Source organism: Maylandia zebra, linkage group LG5, assembly GCF_041146795.1.
Source record: "Maylandia zebra isolate NMK-2024a linkage group LG5, Mzebra_GT3a, whole genome shotgun sequence".
Classification (NCBI taxonomy): Eukaryota; Metazoa; Chordata; class Actinopteri; order Cichliformes; family Cichlidae; genus Maylandia; species Maylandia zebra.
Genome location: NC_135171.1, coordinates 19090800 through 19115429, shown reverse-complemented (window position 1 = coordinate 19115429; position 24630 = coordinate 19090800). Strand labels below are relative to the sequence as shown.

The window sequence follows — 24630 nt, the reverse complement described above, 5'->3', positions numbered from 1 at the left end:
GCTAAATTTTGAAAATGCAAAACGCTTAAACTACTTAAACAAATCAATAAAAATGTCTCACTGATGAAGGTTTCATGGACGTCTCTTGCAAACAGAGTCATCTGCTTTTGAAAAAGTTCAGTGTTTTTATTGTAATACCTGTACTGAGTTTCAAAAATATTGCCTCTGGCATATGCCCTCCATACAATAATAAATAAAAAGACTAAAACTAATGCTGATAGTAATAAAAAAAATTAACTAAAACTAAACATTTTACAACAATAAAAATGAAAGTAAAAGAAGAAAATCCATTCTGGAATCTGAAACTAAACTGAATTTAAAAAAAAAAAAGAAATAAAAATATAAACTAATTAGAAAGTACCTCTGTTGAAGTTATACTTTTTTTTGTCAAACTGATGAAAATGAGGTAAAAGCTCCTCCTGTGGCTGTGTCCACATCTACAAGAGAATGAGGAAAGAAGAGAAGCTATGGGTTATTTAAATGCCAGTTTAACATAGCTGACTAAGTTATAGTGCCATGCCACGGTGCATTCAGAAAGCAGCACATCAGTAAGGTTAAATACTCACTGGGCCATTAGTTCTGGCTTATGAATGACTTTCCAGTTCATCTGAAAGATCTTGGGGTAAGTTACAAATCCTGTCACATGTTCTTCTACTTGTTTCACAGCTCTTCCCTGTTTGTCTTGTCTTAACAGTGAGGGGATGCTTTGGAGAAGTGAATTAACCCCATATTTAATCGGAAAAAGCCAGAGATTGGTGGCAATGAATTAACCGGATTGTTGCCAAAATATCAGCATCTCTGTCTTTATTTATCTTCAAGGTAAAAGACTGGCTGACTTGTGTGTCCATAGCTGCGCTGCAGGTTGTGTGTGAAGTACTTGCAGGATAGTGAATTGGGTAATTGTGTCTCTGCCCACAATTCCCCCATAAAGCCACTTTTCCTTAAATCTGTATTAAACAGTTAAGGAAAAATTATGAATGTGCTCATGTGCCAGCCCCCTATAGTGACTAATAGAGTAATTATATATAAAGCTGATGGGAACCGCCCAGCTGTGTGAAGAGTCTGTTGCTAGGCACAGATGGTAGCTTGGAATCCAGTGCAGACTTGCATGGGTCTGGTGGTTTTGGCGAGATGACTGAGGAAGCCGTTAGTTACATTTACAGGCCTGTTTACAAGCAGGACTAAGACCTCCAGCCCTCTCATTACACACAGACACACACACATAAAACTGCACACAGATGCTGATTGTGCTGTCTTGTCCTTCCTTAAAGGGTCCCTCCTATTGCATGTAGCGCAGTAAGAATTTCTTCTGTTACTTATGGCAGCAATTACTTTTTACTGAGACACTTTCACAAATAGGAATGGCCATAAGCTTACAGTAATGAGCCTCAGCAAAATGGAGGGAAATGCATAATGTTCATAAAGTTTCTGTTAGTGAGCCTGGAAGCTTCAGCCAAAGAAATGAGTAATAGCACATTGCTCGAACAAATGCCAAATTTGCATTTTAGTCTCAGCGTATTTTATTTATTTATTTTGTTTTTAAGATGCTTCAGAAAAATGTGTGCTCTAATGGATTTATTGCATTTATACTGATCAGAGTCCTCAAAGTTGTCATATTACTGAAAGGTATTGTTTATAACTCGGGGTCCTGAGGTTTTCTCACAATCCCTACGCCTGTCTGAGACCCATGTTTGGGCAACTAGTAATGCAGTACAACTCAGATTAAACTTAGCAATTGTGGTTTTCCTGTTTATTTACCTAAATGATACTTTCATTATCGTCTTGACTAAACATTACGGGAGACAGTAGGTGGAATGGGGGTTGAGGTTGCTTTGTCTGAGTGGGTAAAGGTGTTAAATGTGAGGTTTAGGGTCCAGGTTGAATATGATATACGTGTGTTATGTGTGAGCAGAGTTTGAACTCTTATGGGAAGTGTATCAGACATTCCTCATTTAACCTACGCAGCCTCACATGTGAAACACGTGCAACGTACCCAACACAGTAAGGCCATGTGCAAACATGCAGATAGCTCTAGCACCGGTATCACGCTTACACTTCATAAACACTTTTTTAATCTAAATGAATCCATCTGTGATTCAAAATTGGTGTCAAATGCAGACGTTAAGCATGTTCATGCCAGCCCACAAGTTCAAGCAGAGCAAGCGTCCAAGCAATGACAGCTGTGTCAAGCTTTAGATTTCTTAGCATGTTGAGACAGTGTGCATAATGTTAGTCAGTGTGAAGGCTACCGATGCACAATGTCAGGATCGGCTTTCACAGTGTTGTTGCTTTAACGCACGCCAGCTAGAAAGACATAAGCGACACTAACAGCAGCTTGATTAGCTGTCATTTCAGCCTGCTTAGAAACGCTCATTAGTCAGAATATGAGAAACCTGCTTCCATCTATCTCTGTCTCATAAGACAGGCAATTCTTAGTAAGCCTCCACAGTTTACAATCTAAACTGCACGTGTAGGAATGAAAAGCTCTTACTAGAAAGTAGAGTTTTAGTGCTTTAGAGGAAATAAAGTGCTATTAAAATACGCAGTATATGATAGACACTGACATTTAATTATTCGCTAGGTACTTTGTTTCTGTCAAAAAGTGCTGCGATCAATTATGGAGCACTGAAAAAAATTCACATAAAACCAAAACTAAGTGAAAAAGCAGAGATAAGACTGAATAACATGCTTGAACCGCAGCTATGGAACAGTGCTGCTTGTTTTTATGAAAGCTGTCACTGGTTTAGCTGAGGAATTTAAACACCCTCAGCTGTGAATTACACCTGATCAGACCCATGCGTCACAGGGCTAGTACTGTATAGCCACCCTGGCATCACCCACTGGTTTTGTGGAGAATCATTTTGAAACCTCCAATTCAGCAGATCAACCACTACCATCTATACTGTTTGTGTGTGTGTGTGTGTGTGTGTGTGTGTGTGTGTGTGTGTGTGTGTGTGTGTGTGTGTGTGTGTGTGCTTAAACTGTACACGGTAAATGGAATTGTTCTTATATAGAGCTTTTCTACTCCACATGAGCACTCAAAGCCTCAGGTCCTGCATACCTCCTTCACACATTTATACATGCACTTTTTTCTATGCTCGATTACACGAGGACACTGCATGTTCACGCTGTAGCCACTTGTCAAGGCAGACGATAAACATTTTGTAGATATTAACAGAGTTAATAGATTAATCAAGACTTCTATATAACCCCGCTTCTCCTTCTACCACAGCCCAAGGGCAAATTTCTGGTATCGAAGTCTCCAAAGATACATCGTATTTTAGAGTAATGCTCAAATATTCAAAGAAGCGACACAAACAAAATATTTTAGTCACATTTAAAGGAAAATATCGCTAACACATGACTTACTGATTCAGAATGGGAGTGAACACTGTGAGTTGAAGTCTGACTATGTTTGATTGAGTGCAACGTGATCTTTGATTTGGAAATCTTAACTGCGCAGGAGGATCCTTTATTTAACGTCATACTTGTGAACCGCTTTTTCTATTAATGTATTATGTACTATGATTCATAGGATAACATAAACCAGATCTGACCTCAATTTTGGGAAATTACTGTGTGACAGCAGCCAAAACATGTCATTTCATGATTTCATATACATTTTGAGATCATGAAATGCTTCATCGGGTGCTTTTGGAACCCAGACTGATGGTGCTCAGAGTGTTTTATTTCACTTTTATCGTGACCATGCAGAATTTGTCCTAACTAGCAATAAAAGACTGAGTTTATCAATAATATAACACGATTTCTTTGTGTGCATTTAGGATCCAGCTGATGAACAGCTGCTGGGACTTTATCCTATAGGGTAGACTGCCACTGCATGCTTTACTGTTAAAGCCCTAAAGGAAGACACTTAGCACAGAGAGTTCAGCGTTTATGACCAAAATCCTTCTTTCATATTTCTATAAACATTACTTTGTTTCAATAACACTGTTTATTTATGAGTAATTAGAAAATAATTTGTGCAATCAGAAAATGATCTAAGAGACGCCAGATTTGTCTTAGCATGAATCCTTTAAAGTCGAACACAGAGACTTCTACAAAACCCCTGTTTTATTATAAACTCTTGCCATTTGCCAAAAAAAAGGCATAAAGCGACTGAGAGCTTTGAAAATAAGAGAGAGGGTGTGGCCTTCAGAGCTTAATATACAAACACGCTCTCCTAAGGGATTTCATATTATCTTGCTGTTGCAGCAAAAAGAAAGTTGTCTGTAAATGTTTGGGAGAATATTAGTATTCCTCTCACTGGACTTCCTCTGGGAACATTTCTGGCTAAAACTAATATGCAACTCCATTAAACCAAATAGTTCAATCATCCAAATCACTCTCTAGATGACAGAACAGACCGTTCTTGGAAAGTTCTCACATTATTACACACACCAAGTCATTTTGGGGCTGAGCCAGCTTCACTCTATCCATTTGCTAAGAAAACAGCTGCAGCATGTGATACCTCTGGTAAGGAGTACTGCTTAAAGATTTCCTACTGTAAAGACAAGGGTCTGGCATTATACACGCCCCTCTTCTCGAACCAGCAGGTTGAATTCAGCTGTGAAAAACTGAGAGCCCTAACATCCATTCACCTCTGTGCAGGCTCTGGCTGTACTTGAACACTGCAAGGCCAAGCAGTTACATTCCACAGGCCATGTGACTCAGTTTCCACATGCAAAACAAAACCACACAGTTTGATCCTCAAAGGCTGCTTAAGCTCTGATACACACAAGAAGAAATGATGCAGATGTATGGTGTCTAAACATGTCAGTATTTAGATGGTGAGCATGCATCAGCACAGTTGTGAAATTGTGGCAAATACAAGAATCACCATTTCAGACACAAAAGGTGATAATGAATGACGTGCTTCACAACTGTACTGTAGGTGCCATGAAGCCACATGAGAGGTTTACTTAAGTCAAAGATAGCTTATTAAACATAAATCAAAATGCAAACATCAAAGTGGGGCGATGTCACTTGTCTCTCTCTCTCTCCCTCTGCCCACTTTTCTTTCCCATCACCCCCAACCGGATAGAGCAGATGACTGCCCCTCACCAAGTCTGACTCTCCCTGAGGTTTCTTCCTGTTAAAGGGGAGTTTTTCCTTACCACTGTCACCAAATTCTTGCTCATGAGTGGGTGGTGTTGCTGGTGGTGGGAGTGTTGTGCGATTGTTGGGGTTTTCTTTCTTTCTTTCTCTTTATTGTAGGATTTTTACCGTAAAACACAAATCACCTTATGACAACTGTTGTTGTGCATTGGTGCTATATAAATAAAACTGAATCAACTGAAGTGGTTTTCCTACTCATTCTGTTCAAGTCAAATCTTTATTGCAGTCACAGTTTAAATGGTGATCAGTTCACAGAATGCAGTCTCCTATTTCTGACCCCTCTTTTCTGCAGTATTCTCTATCGATTTGGTGCTGTTTTTTTCATCAGTGCCTACAAAAAATAAAAATAAAAATGGATTGGATCACGTGGCTCTCTTGTTACTGTCCAACCAGTCAGGTGAAAGTTAAAAAGCTAAAGAATTATTGACTCTGCCTTATACTTAAAACATAGATGTCTTAACATGCTGCTATTTCTCTTTGTTGTGTTTCTCTCATCTGTTGCACTATTGCAGGGTATGAGTACATTAGTCCTACAACATTAGGACTAGTTAACACCCAGATTTTTCCCTTTTTCACAGATGCCCACCTGTGTGTAGAGAACACTGCAGCCACAGACCAGTTTTGTCACATTTAGTGTGGGTCTAGGGCCAAACAGCAGCAAGAGAAATTTGTGGCGGGCTACCTCATTCAGAAAAACCCTTTAATTTAATTTAGAATTTGTTCAATTTAAACTCTGCAACAAACTGGCGATCTGTCCCGAGTGTACCCCACCTTTCACACTAAGAATGCTAGGATAGGCTCCAACCCAACCCCCACGCCAGCAACCATGAATTGGTTAAGAGAGAGAAAATGGATGGGTGGATGTTCAGTGTAAACTTCTTGGTTATTGTGTTATTTCCATGATATATGAAACATTAAACAAATGTTGGACTGGTGCTGCTAATGAGCAGCTGTTTCCAATAATGTCATCCTCGAACGCTGCAAAAAAAGAGAGAGAAAAACTCTTACACAGAAATTAAGTCGCTGACGCTGATTAGAGCTGAGTCACTAAACAACTCTCACATGTAAATGGTAGCAGAGCAGATTGGGGGGGGTGACGTATTTGTTACACACACCCGTTTTGCGACCTGTTTGTTAAAGTATGCTCTCCTTCCTTAGCTGGAAACAGTCTGGTCCAGATGTTTGACCCGACTGTATCATAATCACTGACTGAGTGGGAGACAGGAGCGCGGCGGGAAAAGGAAGCATGTGTGTACATGTGTCTTAAAGACGTATCCCCACATATGTTCACCTCATTATCATTCAGCTGCAGCTCACTCTGCAGGAATGCAGGGTAGCAAACACATGTCCACCTCCAAACCCCTGGTGACATATTAGCTAAACACACACACATGCACACACACACACACACAGACCCTACTTCATGCCACCAGCCCCACTTCCTGAGAGCCCCATCACATCACCCTCCACTCCACATTTGGACTTCGAAAATCAGACTGCTTTCGTGTACTTACACTAGAGGGAAGGGGGGGAAGAAAAAAGAAAGAGCGTGCCTGGATATTTAACTGACACAGAAGAGATGCCATGGAGTCAGCGGAGAGATGCTTCTAATGAAAAGCACATGACTGGATCTGAGTGCAGTCATCTAAACAATGGCGGGGTGGGTGGGAGACAAAGAGGAGATGCAGTTACAGCTGGGCTTTCCCTCACAGAGGTCCAGTGTTTGTTTCTCAAAGACTACAGATACAGAAACTAAGGCTTGTTGCAAACACGCAAATATGGCATGCAAACACATCATGGTGCCCTGGTGTTTATGTATTTAGTTGTTTAATTTTTCAGACCTACACACTCATCATATAGTTGACAAAAACAAAATAATAACAAACTGTACAACGGTTCAGACACATAAAAGAGCCGGTGGTCTACCAGAAGGAATTAAGATTAAACCTCTGTGGCTCTGAGCCAAGCTAAGGGGGTGAAAAAAAGAACCACTGTGACCTTCAGAGGGAAAGAAGCCAGGGAACAAACCCAACAGGCAGGCTTGTCCACCAAAGGAGAGCGAGAGGGGGAGAGAGAGGGAAGGGAGGGCTAGGGACCAGAGGAACAGAGGAAGAGCAAGAGGGAGTGAGGGAGCGAGGGATAGGAGAAGAGTGAGAGAGGCAGAGAGAAGAAAAGACACAAAACTTGTGACTTGACAAAAGAGGGCAGGTACCAGAGGCAGGTAAGACCCTTTATTTGTTGTTTCCACTGAAGGGACCTGATGAGTAAAGGTAAGAATGCAGACAGAGTTCTGTGCATGTGTGTGTGTGAGTGTGAAACAGAGAAGCCAGGAGAGGCAGTGAGGGAAGTGTTTGTGGACAGAAGGGGAATCCTGGCACGGGCACAGCTGGGCCATGCTGCCGAGTTTCTATAGAAACAGTTTGCCATACAAAGTGGTACTCTGTCCTCCAGGGAGCTGCCACACGCTGTGACTCTGCTGCTTTTCTGTGCTGCTGCACGCTCACCTTGATTTCATCTTTTTCCATTAGTGAGTGGAGAGAGCTGCAACTGCAGTGCAAGTGAAAATATGCAGACTAGAAGAGCTTTAGCTGCTGTTTTTTTTACAAAAGAAATGCCATATTGCTCACTTTTGGCAATCAGATGGATCCCCGGGGGTTTTAAAGGCGGTGCACAAATACATTTTTGGCTTCTTCTGTGGTGAATTCAGATGGATGCAGTTCCTACATGGGTGTAAACTAACAGTTTAAGAAGCTGAAATGGAACGTTCTGGAAATGGTTTAAAAACAAGCATGCACTGAAAAAAATGTGCAATCACATGATGTGCTGACATAAGAAGGTTTGTGAAGTGTGTGAAGAGTTTGAAAAGAAAAACAGCAGCTACTTTGGAGCTGGCTGATGGCGATGTGTACAAAGACGCGGGGATGAAAGTTTCCAGATTTCTGATGTTCGTTCTTCTGCTCTCAGCTATGTTGACATTATACCTACTGTCGTTTGGCTTCTTAATAAATTTCTCATGTTTTATTAGAGCATCAAAGAGCACACTTAGTTGGAGTTTTCGTATTTCTAAATGTATGGAAAACATCTGTACATGTATATATATAATATACACTAGATGTTAGAGAAAATCTTGGCATAACCTTTGTGATTATTGTGCTTAGTCACAGTTACAGGACTCAGATGAGTGAAGTCGACTGGGGATGATGTAACTTTTCATCATGACTTTTTTTAAAAAGTGGTTTTATGAAACACTAGTTTTTTTCTTTCTTTCTTTTTTTGGTAAAGGAACGACGGGCTGTTCTGCCAAAAAAAAAAGGTTGGAAAGAGCTCATCATCAGTGATGAAAAGGGCGTTATGAAACTGAAAATTTTTGAGATATAACCTAAAACTCACACTAATTCCTAAGACTTTCTACTTTTCCTTTAACCAAATAATTCTAAACTTTAAATATATATATAAAGCAAACTGTTTAATAGCTGCACATGAAAAATATCAGCAGTAACGTAAGATTGTGTTATTTTTTAGTAATGTTTAACTTTTATCTCACCAGTACTTGGATATATGTTTTTAACCTTGCAAACAGCTGTTGAGAACGTAATACCACCACTTAGTAGGTCCACATGGTTTTCATCAAGTCCAGTAAGACAAAAGTCTCTGATGTTTAAAATATGCAGATCCAGTTCAAAGTCACAGTAGATTTTGTTTGTTTTAAAGCTTTGCAACAGAGTGTTTGTGTCATGTACTAGCAGTGATCTCTGTCCTACCATCCTAAGTATAGTTCTCATGCTGATAACGATCAGATTAACTCATTGAGGTCATAAATAACAAACTGGTGAATCAGCCATTGTGGATATTGAGTCTTTAATTGTTTGCCAAACTTCTGGTCATAACAGCAGAACGACAGGAAGGAAATCTGGCTCTGGATTTAAACGAGGGGTTGCAAGGCTCTGAGAGGGAAAATGAAGGGCAGTGCCAGGGAATGCTGTCAGAGAAATGTTCAGATTTGTTATTTCAAGCATTTTAGATATGAGGCTCATTCCTGCGCCATGATTTATATCAAACTGATCAAAGGCAAAGAGAAAGAGCACTGGAAACAAATGGTGCCTCTGTGATGAGAGTTTGTTTTTCTAAATCTTTGTGATACTTTGTGATACTGCACACGGCCATTAACAACCAGAAGAGTCTGTTCAGTGACAGGTTGCTTCTCCCCAAGACAAGAACTAACAGACTTAAAAACTCCTTTGTCCCACACGCCATCAGACTGTTTAACTCCTCTCTGGGGGGGAGAGGGAGGAGAAACAGGAGGACAAAGGAGGGGGGAACAACTAAGCTGTAGTGCCTCTTCACCTCACTGTGCAATACCTTTGTGCAATACTTTTGTAAATAGTAAATGGTGCAAATAGACCTCAATACTTGAAATGTGCAATTCACTTGTATTTTTATTTTTATTCCTATTTATTCTATTTATCCCCTTCGTATATTTTATTTATATTTGTCTCTGTATTTATATGTGTGTGTGTGTGTGTGTGTGTGTGTGTGTGTGTGTGTGTGTGTGTGTGTGTATAACATTCTGTAACTGTAACTTCTGTCGGTGCTGTGCTTTTGGAAACCCAATTTCCCAGAGGAACCCACCCGAGGGATTAATAAAGTTCTATCTTATCTTATCTTATCTTACTTATTTGCAGGCCTTTGCTCATGATATAGAGGATAACGATTTAGCCATAGTTACCATGGCCTGAAAAAGATCATTTCACTTTGAAACGTGAATTAGATTCACTGAAGGGTAAATACCTGGAATGATAAGCCAAACAACAGCGTGTATGTGTGTGTTTCAGTCTCAGTGTGACATAATTTCATTGTCCACATACAGAAAAAGTATCCCTCTCCCTCCTGATTTATTAATGTTTTTGCATATTTGTCACATTTTCATGTTTCAGATCATCAAACAGATTTTAATACCAAAATACAGTTTTTAAATGATGGCTTCTCTCAATAAGAGAAAAAGTTATCCACACCTACCTGGCCCTCTGCGAAAAAGTAATTGCCCCCCAAATTTTAATAACTGGCTGTGCCTCCCTTGGCAGCAAGAACTGCAATCAAACATAACTGATGGCAGGGATGGGAACTGAGAAGAATTAACTGATTCCATTATTAGTATTACTTATCGATTCTCACTGGGATCTCACTGGCTTTGTTTTGAGAGTCACCACCATCTCTAACCATCATGTCAATATTACATTCATGCAAATGAATTGCTTTGTGCTTTGTCAAATGTTTGTGCATGTTGTGGAGTTATTTCTCCCCCTTGTTGTGTTCAGTGGTGGGTCATTACTCAAAAAAGTAAATATTACAAATATTACACAGAACACTTTCATTAAAGGTGATGCAGTACATTACTTAGTTACTTACTCGTTACTTTTTCTTTTTTTTTTCATAAAATGAGCTGAAAAGCTTTGCCTCATAATTAACATTTAACAAGATACACCTTCAGGCTACAGTCCTACACACCAATGCAAATCTTGATCCTAATGAGGACAGACATATGAACACAAACACAATGCTGACAACACAACACAAGCAAAAAGAGACTTTAAAGTGATTGCCACAGTGATTCTACTGTAGAAACATGAACAGGTAAAAACTGCTCATCATTTTTTTTTACCTGTTGAAGTTAAGGGTCTGACTCCTGGGCTTGGGCATATACTCATAACATCTCTCTGTGTTTTTGGCTAGCTTAGTATTAGCATGCTGTCTGTACAGGTGCTTGCAAAAACCTGAAGCTGTGTTAGCAGCATAATGCAGCTGTTTCTGTCTACTGTAACATCGTGCTCTCGTCCTATTATGCAATGAATTGAAAGTAAAGTCCATATCCACGCTGCAGACTGTGCCACTGTTTTCCTCCTCCTGCATGTGAACTTAGATCAGCTGATAATCAGCTGATTGTTGTTTGAGTGCTACAACTGATAACAGTGATCCACAGGCAAGCAAACCAACAATTCCAAGAAACTGAACTACTGGGAACTAGTTCTCTGCAAGAACTGGTTCTCGATTCCCTTCCCTAACTGACAATGATGCTCTTACGTTGCTGTGGAGTAATTTTAGCACACTCTTCTTTTCAGAATTGTTCCAGACACATTCAAGGGTCTAAATCTTCATTTTTTTTGTACTTTTCTGAGCCATTCAGAGGTGGATCTTGTGGTGTGTTTTGGACTATTGTGCTGCTTAATAACCCGAGTGAGGTTAAGCTTCAGGGCACAAACGGATAGCTGGACCTTCTTCGGGACTTTCTGGTAGAGAGCAGGAATCATGGTTCCATCAATTACGGCAAGTCGTCCAGCAGCAAAGCAGTCCCAGACTATCACACCACCATATTTGACTGGTGGTATGATGTACTTTTGGCTATGTTAGTTTTACACCAGATGCAACGAGTCCTGTTAGTCCACAGAATATTTTCCCAGGCCAGGTAGGTTTGGCTATTTTTTGTTTTCCCTTAATAGATGCAATCATCATTTAAAAACTGCATTTTGCATTTACTCTGGTTATTTGAGTCTAATGTTGAAATGTGTTTTATAATCTGAAACATGCAAGTGTGACAAATGGGGCGTGGGGGTAAATACTTTTTCATAGCACTGTAGCTAAACCGATTTGCTCACAGTTGTTATATATTCTTAAACCCCGTCAGTTACAGAACATGTAAAAATCACCTCCCCTGTCCTCTCATTGTGAAATGCAAGCTCATAGGTGTGCCTAAGATGACTCCTTGTATGATCAATGTGATGAACTATACAAAATGGAAATTCCTTTTTCAAAGCAACTTTGGAAAATTCCTCATGCACACACAAAACAAATCCTCCTGGTGTGAAATTTTAAACACACACTGATTATAAAATGCTGTAAATACATATTGAGTTCATGAGAGCTTCATTCCAGTGCGCCTCCCTTTTGTTGACATATTTTAACCTTGCAGGCTTGCTTTCTCTACACACCTCCCCCCTCTCGACCCATGCTTACAATAGTGCCTTTATCCTTTCATAAGCGCTCATTTCCTGTATTAGTATCTGCCCTACATTCTCTTGAATTTAATCAAATTAAGGATGTATGGCTCCTCCTCAGATGATCCCACCTCTTCAAACACAGATTACGTTACCGAGCTACACATGTCCATCTTACATTAGTTTAAACTGCAATAGAAGTGTGGAAGCAATACTTAAGGTAGGCTGGGGACAATCTTGGTATATAAAATTAAACCTCAATGTTTTTATAGAGTCAGGTGAGCATTGCTTCATGTAGGCCTTGGTAATGCTGTTTCACTCAGTTCAACCCTGAAAACTACCTCTTAAAATGGGTCGAACAGTAACCAGCTTTAAAGTGGAATCTTTCCAAAGGGAAATACAAACTAACGGATATTTTTAGTAAAATCAGAGATAAGATGAATGCCCTGCATTGCACGTAGCCTTGTAGGAAAAAAGGAGGGTTTGTACACAGCTGAGTCATTACACCCACATGGAGAAAGAAGCACCAAAAGGACATATTCTAAGGAGCTTGGAAAGAAAAGCATCTGAACTTCTTTAAGTTGCTTGAAGACGTTTCACCTCTCATCCAAGAAGCTTCTTCAGTTCTAAGGTCAAATGGTGGGGAGTCCCAGATTTAAACCTAGTGGGAGTTTCCCCCCAAAGAGGGACAAAAGGGCCCCCTGATAATCCTCTACCTAATCACATGAGCCAAGGTGTGAAAATGGGTGTGGGTCACAATCAGCCAGGGTTTCGGGTGAGCTCATTGTGAAACCTGGCCCCACCCTATCATGCGATTTCCTGAGGTCAGATGGCCCAGGATGGGCGTTAAGACGTCTGGGGAGGGAACTCAAAACTGGATTATAGCTGGCAGACAGTTGGTGTCGCAAACCACCGCCTCTGTTCAAAGATGGTCGCTCACAGTGGACATCCATGGCTTCTTTCACTCCTCTTTCAAACCATCTGTCCTCTCTGTCCAAGATGTTAACATTGGCATCCTCGAAAGACTGTGTATGCTTGGAGAAAGCATGACATCCCAGCTCACAATGAGCTCACCTGAAACCCTGGCTGATTGTGACCCACACCCGTTTTCACACCTTGGCTCATGTGATTAGGTAGAGGATCATCAGGGGGCCCTTTTGTCCCGCTTTGGGGGGATACTCCCACTGGGTTTAAATCTGGGACTCTCCGCCATTTGACCTTAGAACTGAAGAAGCTTCTCGGATGAGAGGTGAAACGTCTTCAAGCAACTTAAAGAAGTCCAGACACTTTTCTTTCCAAGCTCCTTAGACTACAATGACCTGGATGACTGAGAACCTTCACAGACACAAAAGGACATATTGTACTGAATTAAACTATTTAGTTTTTCTTTTTGTTTTTTTGAAGCATCTTTCTTCCTTAACTTAATGCCTTTCACTTTGATTACTGCAGAGTCAGTAGAAATCACTACTTACACTTTATGCTTTTCCTAGGACAATGAAGGCTGGTGCAAGACTCCTGTCTGCACTGACTCTGCTCCTCCTACTGGGGGCAGTGTTCACACAGAGGCCTCGGCCAAAGAAGCCCACCAGGCGCCCAGCTACCCCCAGAAAGCCTCCTGCTCGTCTCCCAACTGTACCACCCCAGCCTGAGCCCAAGGAACCAACAGATTTCCCCCCACCCATCCTGGGCCCACCTTCCATCTTTCCTGACTGCCCCCGGGAGTGTTTTTGCGCCCCAAGCTACCCGAATGCGCTCAACTGCGAGAACCGGAACATTCGTGTAATCCCAGCAATCCCATCCAGGACTCACTACCTGTATCTCCAGAACAATTACATCTCTGAGATAACCTCAGAGCCCTTCCTCAACGCCTCTGAGGTCCGCTGGATCAATCTAGCAAACAACCGTATTCATCAGATAGATAAGCAGGTCAGGGAGTTCACCTCTATAAATGCTCAGGATTTAAAGAAATAGAATCACTTTACTACGGTTGCTTTGCATCTATCTCTCACGCAGGTGTTTGAAAAGCTTCCAGCACTTCTGTATCTCTACGCCCAACGAAACCAGCTTAATGAAGTCCCTTCAGGCCTCCCAGAAACTCTGGAACAGCTCCGCCTTAGTAGGAATCGTATTTCCAAGATCCCACCTGGGGCCTTCAACAACATGGGGAGCCTGACTATGCTCGATCTGTATCACAACCAGGTGAACCTCACTGTTACAACACTGTGCTATCTAGACATGTATGGAGAACTAAATCTCTAGCGTTTGTGGAGCAAATATGTGATGTCTTTTCTGTCAGCTGAGTGACAGTGGCCTGGGTAAGAACAGCTTTAAGGGCCTTACGAACCTGGTGCAGCTCAACCTGGCTCATAACACGCTGAAGAAGATGCCTACTAGTATACCAACCAGCCTCGTGCAGCTTTTCTTGGATAGGAACCGTATCGATGACATCCCAAAGCAAGTATACGGTGCACGCATTGTCCCAAAGTTGATTATTCCCACTAAGAATCTTTATTATTGTCTTTTTTCAGAAACTACTTTGACAACCATGCTCACCTGGCTTTTGTGAGGCTGAACTACAACCAGCTGAGTGATAAAGGAGTTCCCAAGAATGTGTTCAATGTCTCCAGCCTGCTAGACTTGCAACTGTCCCACAACCAGCTCGCTTCGATTCCTTTGTTCAACGGTCACCTGGAGCACCTGCATCTCGACCACAACAGCATTGAGAGTAAGTAACCAGCAGCCACGTCTGTCCCAGTGAGTGGTCATCACTGTGCTAAAGCAAGGCCTTCACATCAGGGAGCATAACCACAGTTTGTCTCAACTTGGGCTGAATGTCAGGGCTCTTCATGTAACTTCCAGCAACTTGCAGCTGTGTCAGGTCACCTTAGCTTCTCAGTTCAATGTGGTCTTAGTGTTGTCCATGTCTCCCTGTTTCTGTTTGGATCTGGTGGTGTAGCAACTAAACAAATAATATGTCGTAGATTCAACCCCCCCTTTTTAACCTATGCATTAACCGCTGTAAATTATCTTGGTTAATTATACCCAATTGTCTTGTGTCCTATGCCGACTTTAATGAAGACAGATCAGTGTAGTCTGTTGACACTACAGCTGTAATTTGATCAGCGTGCAACACAAACCGAAAGTATTTTTTCAGGGTATTCTGTTATACCTGTTTCTGCGTCATGACTACAAAACTACTTTGGCTTCAGGCCATTTTTTTTTTCAACTTCCACTGAAGTTAATTATCATGACGAGATGTGTCCTCCTGTTCAATTGTATTTGGAATTATTTTAAAAAATATGTTTCTTAGTTATTTTGATGCAATAATTTAAGGGCTTACACAATGCAATCTTCTTCCAGACCGTTAATTCAATTCAATTCAATTCAATTTTATTTATATAGCGCCAAATCACAACAAAAGTCGCCTCAAGGCGCTTCATAGATACAGAGAAAAACCCAACAATCATATGACCCCCCTATGAGCAAGCACTTTGGCGACAGTGGGAAGGAAAAACTCCCTTTAACATGAAGAAACCTCCGGCAGAACCAGGCTCAGGGAGGGGCGGCCATCTGCTGCGACCGGTTGGGGTGAGAGAAGGATGCTGCTGGGTTTTGTTTTGTTTTGTGGGTTATAACTACATATAACTACACAGTTAGAAATGCATTAATATTAGTGGACTCTGTAACACAACAGCACATTTTCAACTTGAAACGCTTATATGTCTGAGTATGTGTCACATTACAGAGAAAAATCAGATGTGATGTGATTTAAAATACTTACCTACTTGTGTTTTGCAATAAAGTATAATCAATTTTACAGTTGAGCTCTGTTTAAAGGTGTGTTTGTTTTTTTCTCAAATATACCCACTTCAGTATCATTTAAACACACTCATATTTCTGTCTTTTTTGTATCCTTTTTTTTATATTCCTAAAAACATTTCTCATGCTATTTTCTAAGTTAAAACATCATAAAAAATAAAGATTTCTTCTGAAAATGTATGCTAAGCATTGCATGTTTAAATAAAAAAATTCACATTATGCATAATATTTAAGATAATTATCTTCTCAGACTATTATCAGGCTATACCCTGCTCTTCCTGTATGTAAATTGCTATAATGAAATAAATTATACAATAAAAAAACAAAACTGTCAAATCTAAAATAGCATATTTTCTTATTTATATGCACATGTGAGCACTTGAAGACTAGATCTTCATGACTGTGTATTTTCCTGACAGACATCAATGGCACCCAGATCTGCCCATACAGCGTGCAAGCTGACCCGAGTGATATGAGCCAGGTTCCCAAGCTAAGGTATTTCACATTATGTCATAATGCGTGTCTCAGCACTAACCTAAATAATGAACTTGTCTGAGCTGCGTGACCTGTGTGTTAACAGGAAGTAAACAAGAACAAAAGAATTTTGTCTGGAAATGCCAAGTTCAAAGAGTTAAAATCCCAATGACATATTAGATACCTGCTCTGTTGTTTTCAGGTATCTCCGTTTGGATGGAAATCACCTGAACCCTCCCATCCCTCTGGATGTCATCATGTGCTTCAGGCTCCTTCACTCTATTGTCATTTAGGAAAACCATGCCTAAAGGCATGGGGGCTTGCACATGCAGTACTGTGCAAAAGTCTTGAGCTACGCAGCATTTCTTTATATTTTGCTAGGAAAGTGTGAAAAATGTGCTTTCTTCTCATTTCTTTAAGTGGTCTCCAGAAATTGTTGTCCGGGCTTCTTAAAAGACATTCAAAGCTCTTCCTTGAATGTTGGCTGCCTTTTGTTCTCTTCCCTATCAAGAGGATCCCACACTGCTTCAGCAATTTTGAGGTCTGGGATCTGGAGAGGCCAATCCAAGACTGACAGTGTTTAATTGGGTGTTTTTCTGTCCTGGTATCTTTTACTGCTCTGGCAGTGTGTTTGGGATCGTTGTCATACTGAAAGTTGAAGCTTCTTCTAATCAGATACTTTGCAGAAGGTACCACGTGGTGGATCAAAATCTGACCGTACATTTCTGTAGTATTGATGTCAATTGATTTGACAAGATCCCCAACACCACTCGCTGAAATGTAGCCACAAGCCATGACAGGGCCTCGGCCATGTTTGGCTGCAGTCACAAACTGTGTTACATCTTTCTTATTGACTATAATTTGAACTAAAAAATTCAAATTTTTGTTTCAAAGAAGACCCGTTGGGACTGATATTTGGTCCAGTTCTTGTGTAATTTGACATACCTTAACATTTTCTCCATTTTACTTCTTAACAGCCACTCTTCCATTTCTTATGAGGCTTCAGTGAACAGTAAACGAACTGAAGGGTCAGATGCATCTCTTAGGTCATGTTTCAGATCTTTGCTGGATTATTTGACCTATTTCTTCTGAATATAACTTTCAGAAAAACTTTTAAAAGATTTTAAGATCTTGGAGAATTGTTGCTCACTGCTATAAAGAATTAAAAGAAAGTCTGGCTCCAAAACAACAAGAAATGAGGGGTGGCTCAAGACTTTTGCACAGTACTACTGACACACACACACACACACACACACACACACACACACACACACACACACATGAAAACATAGACTCACTTTGTACTAGGTGCATTTCATTGCAAAGTATGGTGTTTATCAGCAGTAGACGCTGTGGAACTGTAATACTGAGAGAGGGACTGCAAATAACTGCAAAACTTGGATGGTTCAAACTTTTTTAATTGTGATGACAAATTTAACTATTGCCATTTTTTGGACAGTCCCAACATTAAACTACAAATCAGCATAAACTGTGGCTATGCTGACATTTAGAGTTAGGTTTCTGCAGTAGTTGCAGTTTATCAGTGTTTTTTGTTTACAAAACTTCATGTAAAGAAAAAAGTGAAAAATATAGCTTGAGCAAAGCCTGAAAACACAGGGACATTTACAGACATGCTACAGACATAAACGGTAGTTAAGTTCACAAGAATAGGTCAACAGAGTGGGGCAGCCGTCAGAGGCAATGAATAAATATGCAGTGTAAGTTAAAAGAGATAACCAGCTTTAAATAACTAGCTCCATGTAGTTAAAATAGTTTCAAATGTGCCTGTGATTTTCAAGATACTCTTTGTAAAAATGTCATTTTATTCTTGTTATCCCTAATCTTTTGTATAATATTCTTCTGTATAAAGAAGCTTTGTACAAACAATGGAAAATAAAAGTTCTCCTTGATCATCTGAAAATGCTTGATGTTTGAAATAAAAAATGTAGTTTTCTTCCTCATTTCTCTTTTCTAATATGCCTCACTGCTCTCTCTGCTTAGTCGACACCAACCCGACCTGTTTCACAATAATATGAGCCTTTGGATAAAAGCAACATGTTAGTAACTGACCAGGTATAAGGCAAGGCAAGGCAAGGCAAGTTTATTTGTATAGCACAATTCAACAACAAGGTGATTCAAAGTGCTTTACAGAGACATTAGAAACAAGAACAAATAAAAAGCATAAAAGGTATAAAAGGAACATTCCAAAGAAGCTAGAGGTAAGGGCGTTGCCTGTCTGTGAAAGTGTGCAAGAACCGTAAAAGACGGATGTAGCACCATAACGTCAAGGTCGGCATTTTGGCTGACGCCATGTTGGTTGTTTGGAGACTGAAGTTAACATATTTGAAATATAGGTGAAGCTTGGTTTGGCAAATTAGTGCTAAGTAAAAAACTAATAATTGACTCACCAAAACTGAAGCACAAAATTCTGTGTTGGTCTGCACCACAGAGGAATACAAGTTACTCATTTAAGACCATTAAAGGCTCCAGAAGCACCAACATGGGAGAGGTCTATACCAGTGACTTGAATTAGCAGAGGTGAGGTCTAGTAGATGCTAAAGGGCCACAGCTACTTGTGCTGGGACACCTGTCAATGAACCCACCCAAAGTCTTGACTCAATAATCCAGGTGGGTATTTATATACATTTCTTTTTCCACCAGGTCTTAAAAATGCCTTTTTTTAATGCTTTAAAGTTTGGCTTTTTATCATCACGACTTCCTCTCGCAGCTAACTTCAAGTGGCAGGAACCAAAGGTTTGTGCACTTCCTCGCTGGCTTCATTTTAAACTCATATATACATGGCTATTTGAGAATAACAATTTCTAAATGTAAAATTTCAGATAATCTGAAGATTTGTTTCTCAGGGTGACATAATAAAAAGAGACAAGAACCTAGTTGTGTAAATCACTGAATGGCCTCACCGTTACTGAACACAGTTTGACGCTTGAGTCACAAATACAAGTTAAAGCTGCAACATTCAAAGAAAAAGATCCAGAAATGGTGCCACGTCCTGTGAGCCTGAGCTCATCGAAAAGACAGCATTTATGATGTAGTACATTAGTACACAAGCTCACGTTAATGCTGAACAGTATACACAGGTACTGAAGTAACATATGCTAGCATCCAGAAAACATTTTTTCATGAGAGGCCCTTGTTTATTTAGCAAGGCAGCAGTTAACCACATGCTAAACGAGTTAGGACAACATGACTTTTGAAAAAAAGAAGTTTGCGTGCTGAACTAGCCTGAAGGGCCTGGCTCTGGAAACATTTGGTAAAATGAAAAATATGACAACCAAACTTTTCAGAAAGAAATGAAACATCATCACAATAGCATTAGCAAACTGCTTTGGTTCATGCTTCATTTAAAAAAAAAAATCATTCCATTTAGTTTCACTTCACTGTTTTGTTGCCTGATTTTCTGAGGCCCCGGGAGTACCTTTGTGTCCTAACAGTGGGGGCCTTCCCCGCAGTTTGAGAACCACTTTCCATGTTGACCCTGTGGTCTGGGTGGTGTTTTTGTGGGTGCTCTGATTTCCACCCCCAGTCCAAAGACATGCGTGTTTGTTTAAATCGCAAATGAATTAAAGGGTTTTTCATTTTGTGTTTATTGACTGTGACAGTTTAACATGTAAGAAAGCAGAAGTGACTAAAGGCTGCAAAATTGCACAACACTGCGCGAACAGAAGTAACTATGTGCATGTAAGAATGACCGGATTAAGCCAAACTTTCATTAGATACATCATAAGATACCTTAGCAAGAAAATATTTAATATCCACTTGTTTCTAAAATGCTTGATGATTTTACCTTTTAAGATGTCTAAAAACGATTTCAATGAAACATGCTGACATTTCAGCTTTTTTCAATGAATAACTGTTCAAAAAAGGTTGAGAGAAACTGACAGTGGCTACGATGGCAATTTTGTCAATTTTTTGTGTTTCCGGTTTCAGTGTAAAAAAAAGTCACTTTGTTCCCGAGGCTCTGTATTAAAGAGGTAGTACTGCAGGACTGCAACTCTGGTGGAATTGAGAATACAATAGAGAAGCATGCGAGGCTTTTTAACTGGCTCTAATTGACTTCATTTACAGGTTATTCCTAGTTTCATTGGGTTTTCTTGCTTCCTACCGCTGCAAATGAAGTTTTAGAAGACTTCAAAAGCACCCTGGTAAAACAGGCTGGCGAGCAGGTCTGGTAGGTATTTCCAATCAGGACCTGTTGACTGAAGTGATGTCAGAATGCCCTTCGAGTAAAAAGACAAAAGTCAATGAGAGGCTTTATTTCCAGTATACACCCAGAGTGTTATGCAACATTTGGAAGTAGCTATACCAATCAATCTGAAATCTAAAAGAGACAAGAAATAAAATGATATTGCCACAAAACACTTCCTTTTACAAATTAATCACATTAAAACAACACAGACTTTAAAAGCTCGTAAGGCAAATGATTCAGGGAGTGACGTCTTAATGCGGAAGCTGCAGCAGCTTCAGTTTAAATGATGAAACTCTAATCTAGCAACAATGATTACTCATTCATTATTTACATTACGCATCACTGAGAGTGAAAGTTTTTCTTCACAAAGACAGCACTACTCATCAAAGAGGAGGAAATCAGCAATAATTCTTTTTTCCATTCTTCCAATCAGAGACTGAAACATGACCGGGAGTTCCTTTAATTGCACCAGACTTCCTCCTCCTGTAAACCCATTCACATGCATGCACCTGTGGAGTCCCATGCATGTTTAACCTGTTCAATACCTGGTGAAAAGAAAAATCCCCTTACTCCACACTATAAGAGGACACAGGATGGGGGCCCAGAGACACAGCTTCACCAGAACTCTCCCTCTGAGTGACACACGCACAGGTGAGTCTGAATACAGGTGATACTTCTCCAGGCAATGATGATGGCAGCTGATGGACTTGACATAGTGTTTCCTTTATTCTGGATATTGGTAGTTTATAAACAGTTTTTTTTAAATGATCCAATATCCATTTATGAATCTATAAATGCTCATAAAGTATTTTTTAATTTGTGGATTTGAAGTTTTTTATCTGTTTTGATGATCTGAGGAAACAGTGATGAACCTTTTTCCTAAATTAATCAACAATCAACAATTTTACACAATACACAATTCTTACAAACCGAAACGCTTCTGTTAGCTTTCTCACCAGATCGCCATCATCAGGATGAAGATGCTTATCGGCTGCTCTGCTTCCTTCCTCCTCCTCCTGCTGCTCAGCTGTCTGACTGAACCTGCTGAGAGCCGAACTCTGCATCTGGACAGCTGCTCTGTCAGTGTTCACACACACGAGCTGCGCAAATACTACGCACACATACGATCAAATGCGGTGAGTTCAGTCATGCAATCAAAACCTCTGGCAAGAGCTTGCACAAGTGTAACGTCAGATTAAAGTGGCAGAAAGTCGTTGTAACTGATCCTTTGTTTTTCTTTTTCTTTTGTGATAGATTTCAGAAGACAACGAGATCGGAATGAAACTTCTGGATAGATCACTGATGAAAAATGTTCAGGTGAGCTCTTGCGTTGTGTTGCCACTCAGTCATGATGATTTGCTTTTTAGATTTACTTTTGCTTCCCTTTTTTTGACAAGTGTCTTCCACATATTAAGTCTCTATCACCAGAATATGGATTCTGAAGATAGGTTGTGAAAGGTGCTAGAATCTGACTTTCGCCATGTCCCCCTCAGGACGGTCAGACATGCTGTTTCCTGCGTCTTGTGTTGCGTTTCTATGTTGAGAGAGTGTTCAGCAACTATGCCTCATCTGAGCCACAACAACAACGCTGCTCCAGCGCTCTGGCCAACGCTTTCGTGAGCATCAGAAGAGACATCCATAAATGTGTAAGTTTGCTCTCCAGTCTCAAAATGTGCTTCTTCTTCTTCTTTTAATGAAAAGCTGTCATAGATTGTAATGATAATTGTGCTTTTCTGTGTATAGCATTGCCAATGTGGAGAAGAAACCCAGAGAACAATTGATTCAGTGCATGCTGAGTTTATCAAGGTAAGACACACAATAAAATCTAAAATGACTTCCTGTCTTAGACGCTCAATAATAAGCCCCAACATCAGTTGTTGTAATTTTCCTAATATGACCTAGTTAGTTAGGGAAAAGTTGTGAGCTGTGAAACTTTGTTGTATGTCAATAATATCTTTATTAATGTTACTTTTTGTCTTGGATTTCAACAAGAAACAAACACAAATGGGTTACTATACAGAAACACAGCACACAGAGAAAATACCTAAATCTATAACTCACTTCAAATAAAACAGCCAAAAACTGCAATGATTTCTAAATCTTGTAAACTAAATTTTATTCACAATAGATTCTCTGAGTCTTTTGATGATATTATATTCTTGGTGTCCTGCAGATGACGAGATAATCAAAGCAGTTTTACTTTATTCTGAAATTATTCAACAATTAGCCGATGTTTTTGCAGATAGTTTCATCTTTGTCCATCTTTAGCTGTGAGAAACTCTGCCACTCTAAGAGGCCCGTTTTATACCCAGTCACGCTACTGACATGCTGCCAATAAATTTAATTAGTTGCAAAATGTTCCTCTATTGACTTTCTCAGCCTTTTGTTGCCCCTGTCTCGACTTTTTCGACGTGTGTTGTTACCTTCAGATTCAAAATCAGTTCATTTTTTTCTCAGCTTAAACCTTTGATATTATTTCTGTGTTCTATTGTGAATAAAATCTGAGTTTATATGATAAGAGTATCACCTGCTTGAAAGACACACGTGTTGTTTTCAGATCTATTTTCTTATCTAACTCTTTCACTTTTCCCTTGTTCCTCTTTCTGCTGAGCAGCTACAAGCAAACAGGGCAGCACAGAAGGCAGTGGGTGAACTGGACACTGTGCTGGAGTGGCTGGAAGCACTGGGACCCAAAACTCAAAGAAATTGAGCTGCTCTTTACAAATGTGCTAATTTAAGTTTTGTGGCATGTTGCATTTCTATGTTTTCACTTGAAAGAACTTGATACTTAGTTTTTTATTACCGTTTTTTATCCACTAATGTGGACTGAAATTGTATGCTATATTTATAACTAAACAAAAACGTGTATACTTCTGAGGAAGCTGTTACTGTAAGATTGTTTACTAGACTTAAATGTTTGTTTTTATTTTTGTAAATACTTTAATTTAAAAATCAATTAAAGAAAAATACAACTGTATTGTGCTCTCTGAGAGTTTCCTGTCAACAGCTGATGTCTGCTCTTCATTACCATCTAGTGGCCATCAGTGAAAATTCAGTGTTGCTGTTTGTCCGATACTAGATTAGGTGCCTGCTCGTGTGTCTGCTTCTGTGCTTTCTGAAATTGTCTCAAATCAGTATTCATGGTGTAGCCCACATTTTATCACAGTCTAGTATTCTGCTTCGCACAAACGCTGACAGTATCTGGGAACATGTGGACAAATTTCTTTAGTCTGTTGTCAGGACTGACATCAGTCCAAAGGCATTGTTTATGATTTTTATGATATTTGGGATTTAGTGTTAAAGGGGATCTTTTAAAGTCCAGACACGATAATGTTATGGCTGGAAGTCATGGTGATGCTTCCTCGGATATATAATCTATGTTTGAAAGAAGAGAAGAGAAGAAGAGAAAAGAGAAGAGAGAATGTGTTTCACTTACTGTTATCAGATCAAATCCATTTAATCTGATGTGTCTTTTTTATGTGCAGCAGATGTACAGCTAGTAGATAACTTGATCTGGCAGGCTGCTCTGCCTTATGAGCTTCTTAATGCGCGGTTTGTTTTATGCCTGTAATACTGTATGACTGGGCCTATTTGCCCCAATAAATCACCTGAGAACAAATACGCCTGTCACTTCTGCAAAAAGAATTAATTGAGGGACATTATCTCACACACATGCTTTCACGAATAAGAGCGGATGTGTAGCAAGCCCTTTGGCTCTGTCTGAACAGACATCTGATTACTAGCTGCTTGAATATTTGCCAATACTGTGACTGTTGTGACAAATATTACAAAGGAAATTGCTTCCTCTGATCATTAATCACTGCAGCAGCAGAAGCAACAGACCTGTAACAGACTATACATGTAATCATGTCTTACACAGGAACAATAACACCTCAGAAGGTATGTTAAAAAGAAGCACAGGGGGAAAAATGAACACCTACTTACTGAAATTCTCATGTTCTGTGAATCCATAAATGGTGCTGCTTGCATTTTTTTTCACTTTGCTGATAAAGGTTCATTTGG

General features: G+C 39.9%; 2 protein-coding genes across 3 annotated transcripts; both read left to right on the top strand.

The window, feature by feature from the left end:
- Positions 1–7190: 7190 nt before the first annotated feature.
- Positions 7191–18361, top strand: prelp (proline/arginine-rich end leucine-rich repeat protein). 2 transcript variants are annotated; one of them, XM_004545068.4, is made up of 7 exons: positions 7191–7339; positions 13598–14033; positions 14121–14306; positions 14404–14561; positions 14636–14832; positions 16346–16421; positions 16603–18361. In XM_004545068.4, the coding sequence occupies exons 2-7, from the start codon at positions 13602–13604 to the stop codon at positions 16691–16693; spliced, it is 1140 nt and encodes a 379-aa protein (XP_004545125.1). In that variant the 5' UTR covers positions 7191–7339; positions 13598–13601; the 3' UTR covers positions 16694–18361. The 2 variants fall into 2 exon arrangements, with proteins under 2 accessions (XP_004545125.1, XP_076740045.1); XM_076883930.1 differs by lacking the exon at positions 7191–7339 and adding an exon at positions 9701–11578.
- A 1840-nt stretch (positions 18362–20201) lies between these two features.
- il19l (interleukin 19 like) lies at positions 20202–24191 on the top strand. The gene is made up of 6 exons (XM_004545365.3): positions 20202–21258; positions 21555–21743; positions 21862–21924; positions 22101–22253; positions 22351–22413; positions 23222–24191. The coding sequence occupies exons 2-6, from the start codon at positions 21582–21584 to the stop codon at positions 23315–23317; spliced, it is 537 nt and encodes a 178-aa protein (XP_004545422.1). The 5' UTR covers positions 20202–21258; positions 21555–21581; the 3' UTR covers positions 23318–24191.
- The last annotated feature ends 439 nt before the right edge of the window (positions 24192–24630 follow it).

What these genes read in the sequence shown, in the direction of transcription:
- il19l (XM_004545365.3), top strand. Translation starts at nt 21,582, where the DNA reads ATGAAGATGCTTATCGGCTGCTCTGCTTCCTTCCTCCTCCTCCTGCTG. An exon ending in CACACATACGATCAAATGCG is followed by an intron (nt 21,744 to 21,861) that starts GTGAGTTCAGTC and finishes CTTTTGTGATAG; the next exon opens with ATTTCAGAAGACAACGAGAT. An exon ending in TGCATGCTGAGTTTATCAAG is followed by an intron (nt 22,414 to 23,221) that starts GTAAGACACACA and finishes TCTGCTGAGCAG; the next exon opens with CTACAAGCAAACAGGGCAGC.
- prelp (XM_076883930.1), top strand. Translation starts at nt 11,517, where the DNA reads ATGTTAGTTTTACACCAGATGCAACGAGTCCTGTTAGTCCACAGAATA. An exon ending in AGAATATTTTCCCAGGCCAG is followed by an intron (nt 11,579 to 13,597) that starts GTAGGTTTGGCT and finishes TGCTTTTCCTAG; the next exon opens with GACAATGAAGGCTGGTGCAA. An exon ending in AGCCAGGTTCCCAAGCTAAG is followed by an intron (nt 16,422 to 16,602) that starts GTATTTCACATT and finishes TGTTGTTTTCAG; the next exon opens with GTATCTCCGTTTGGATGGAA.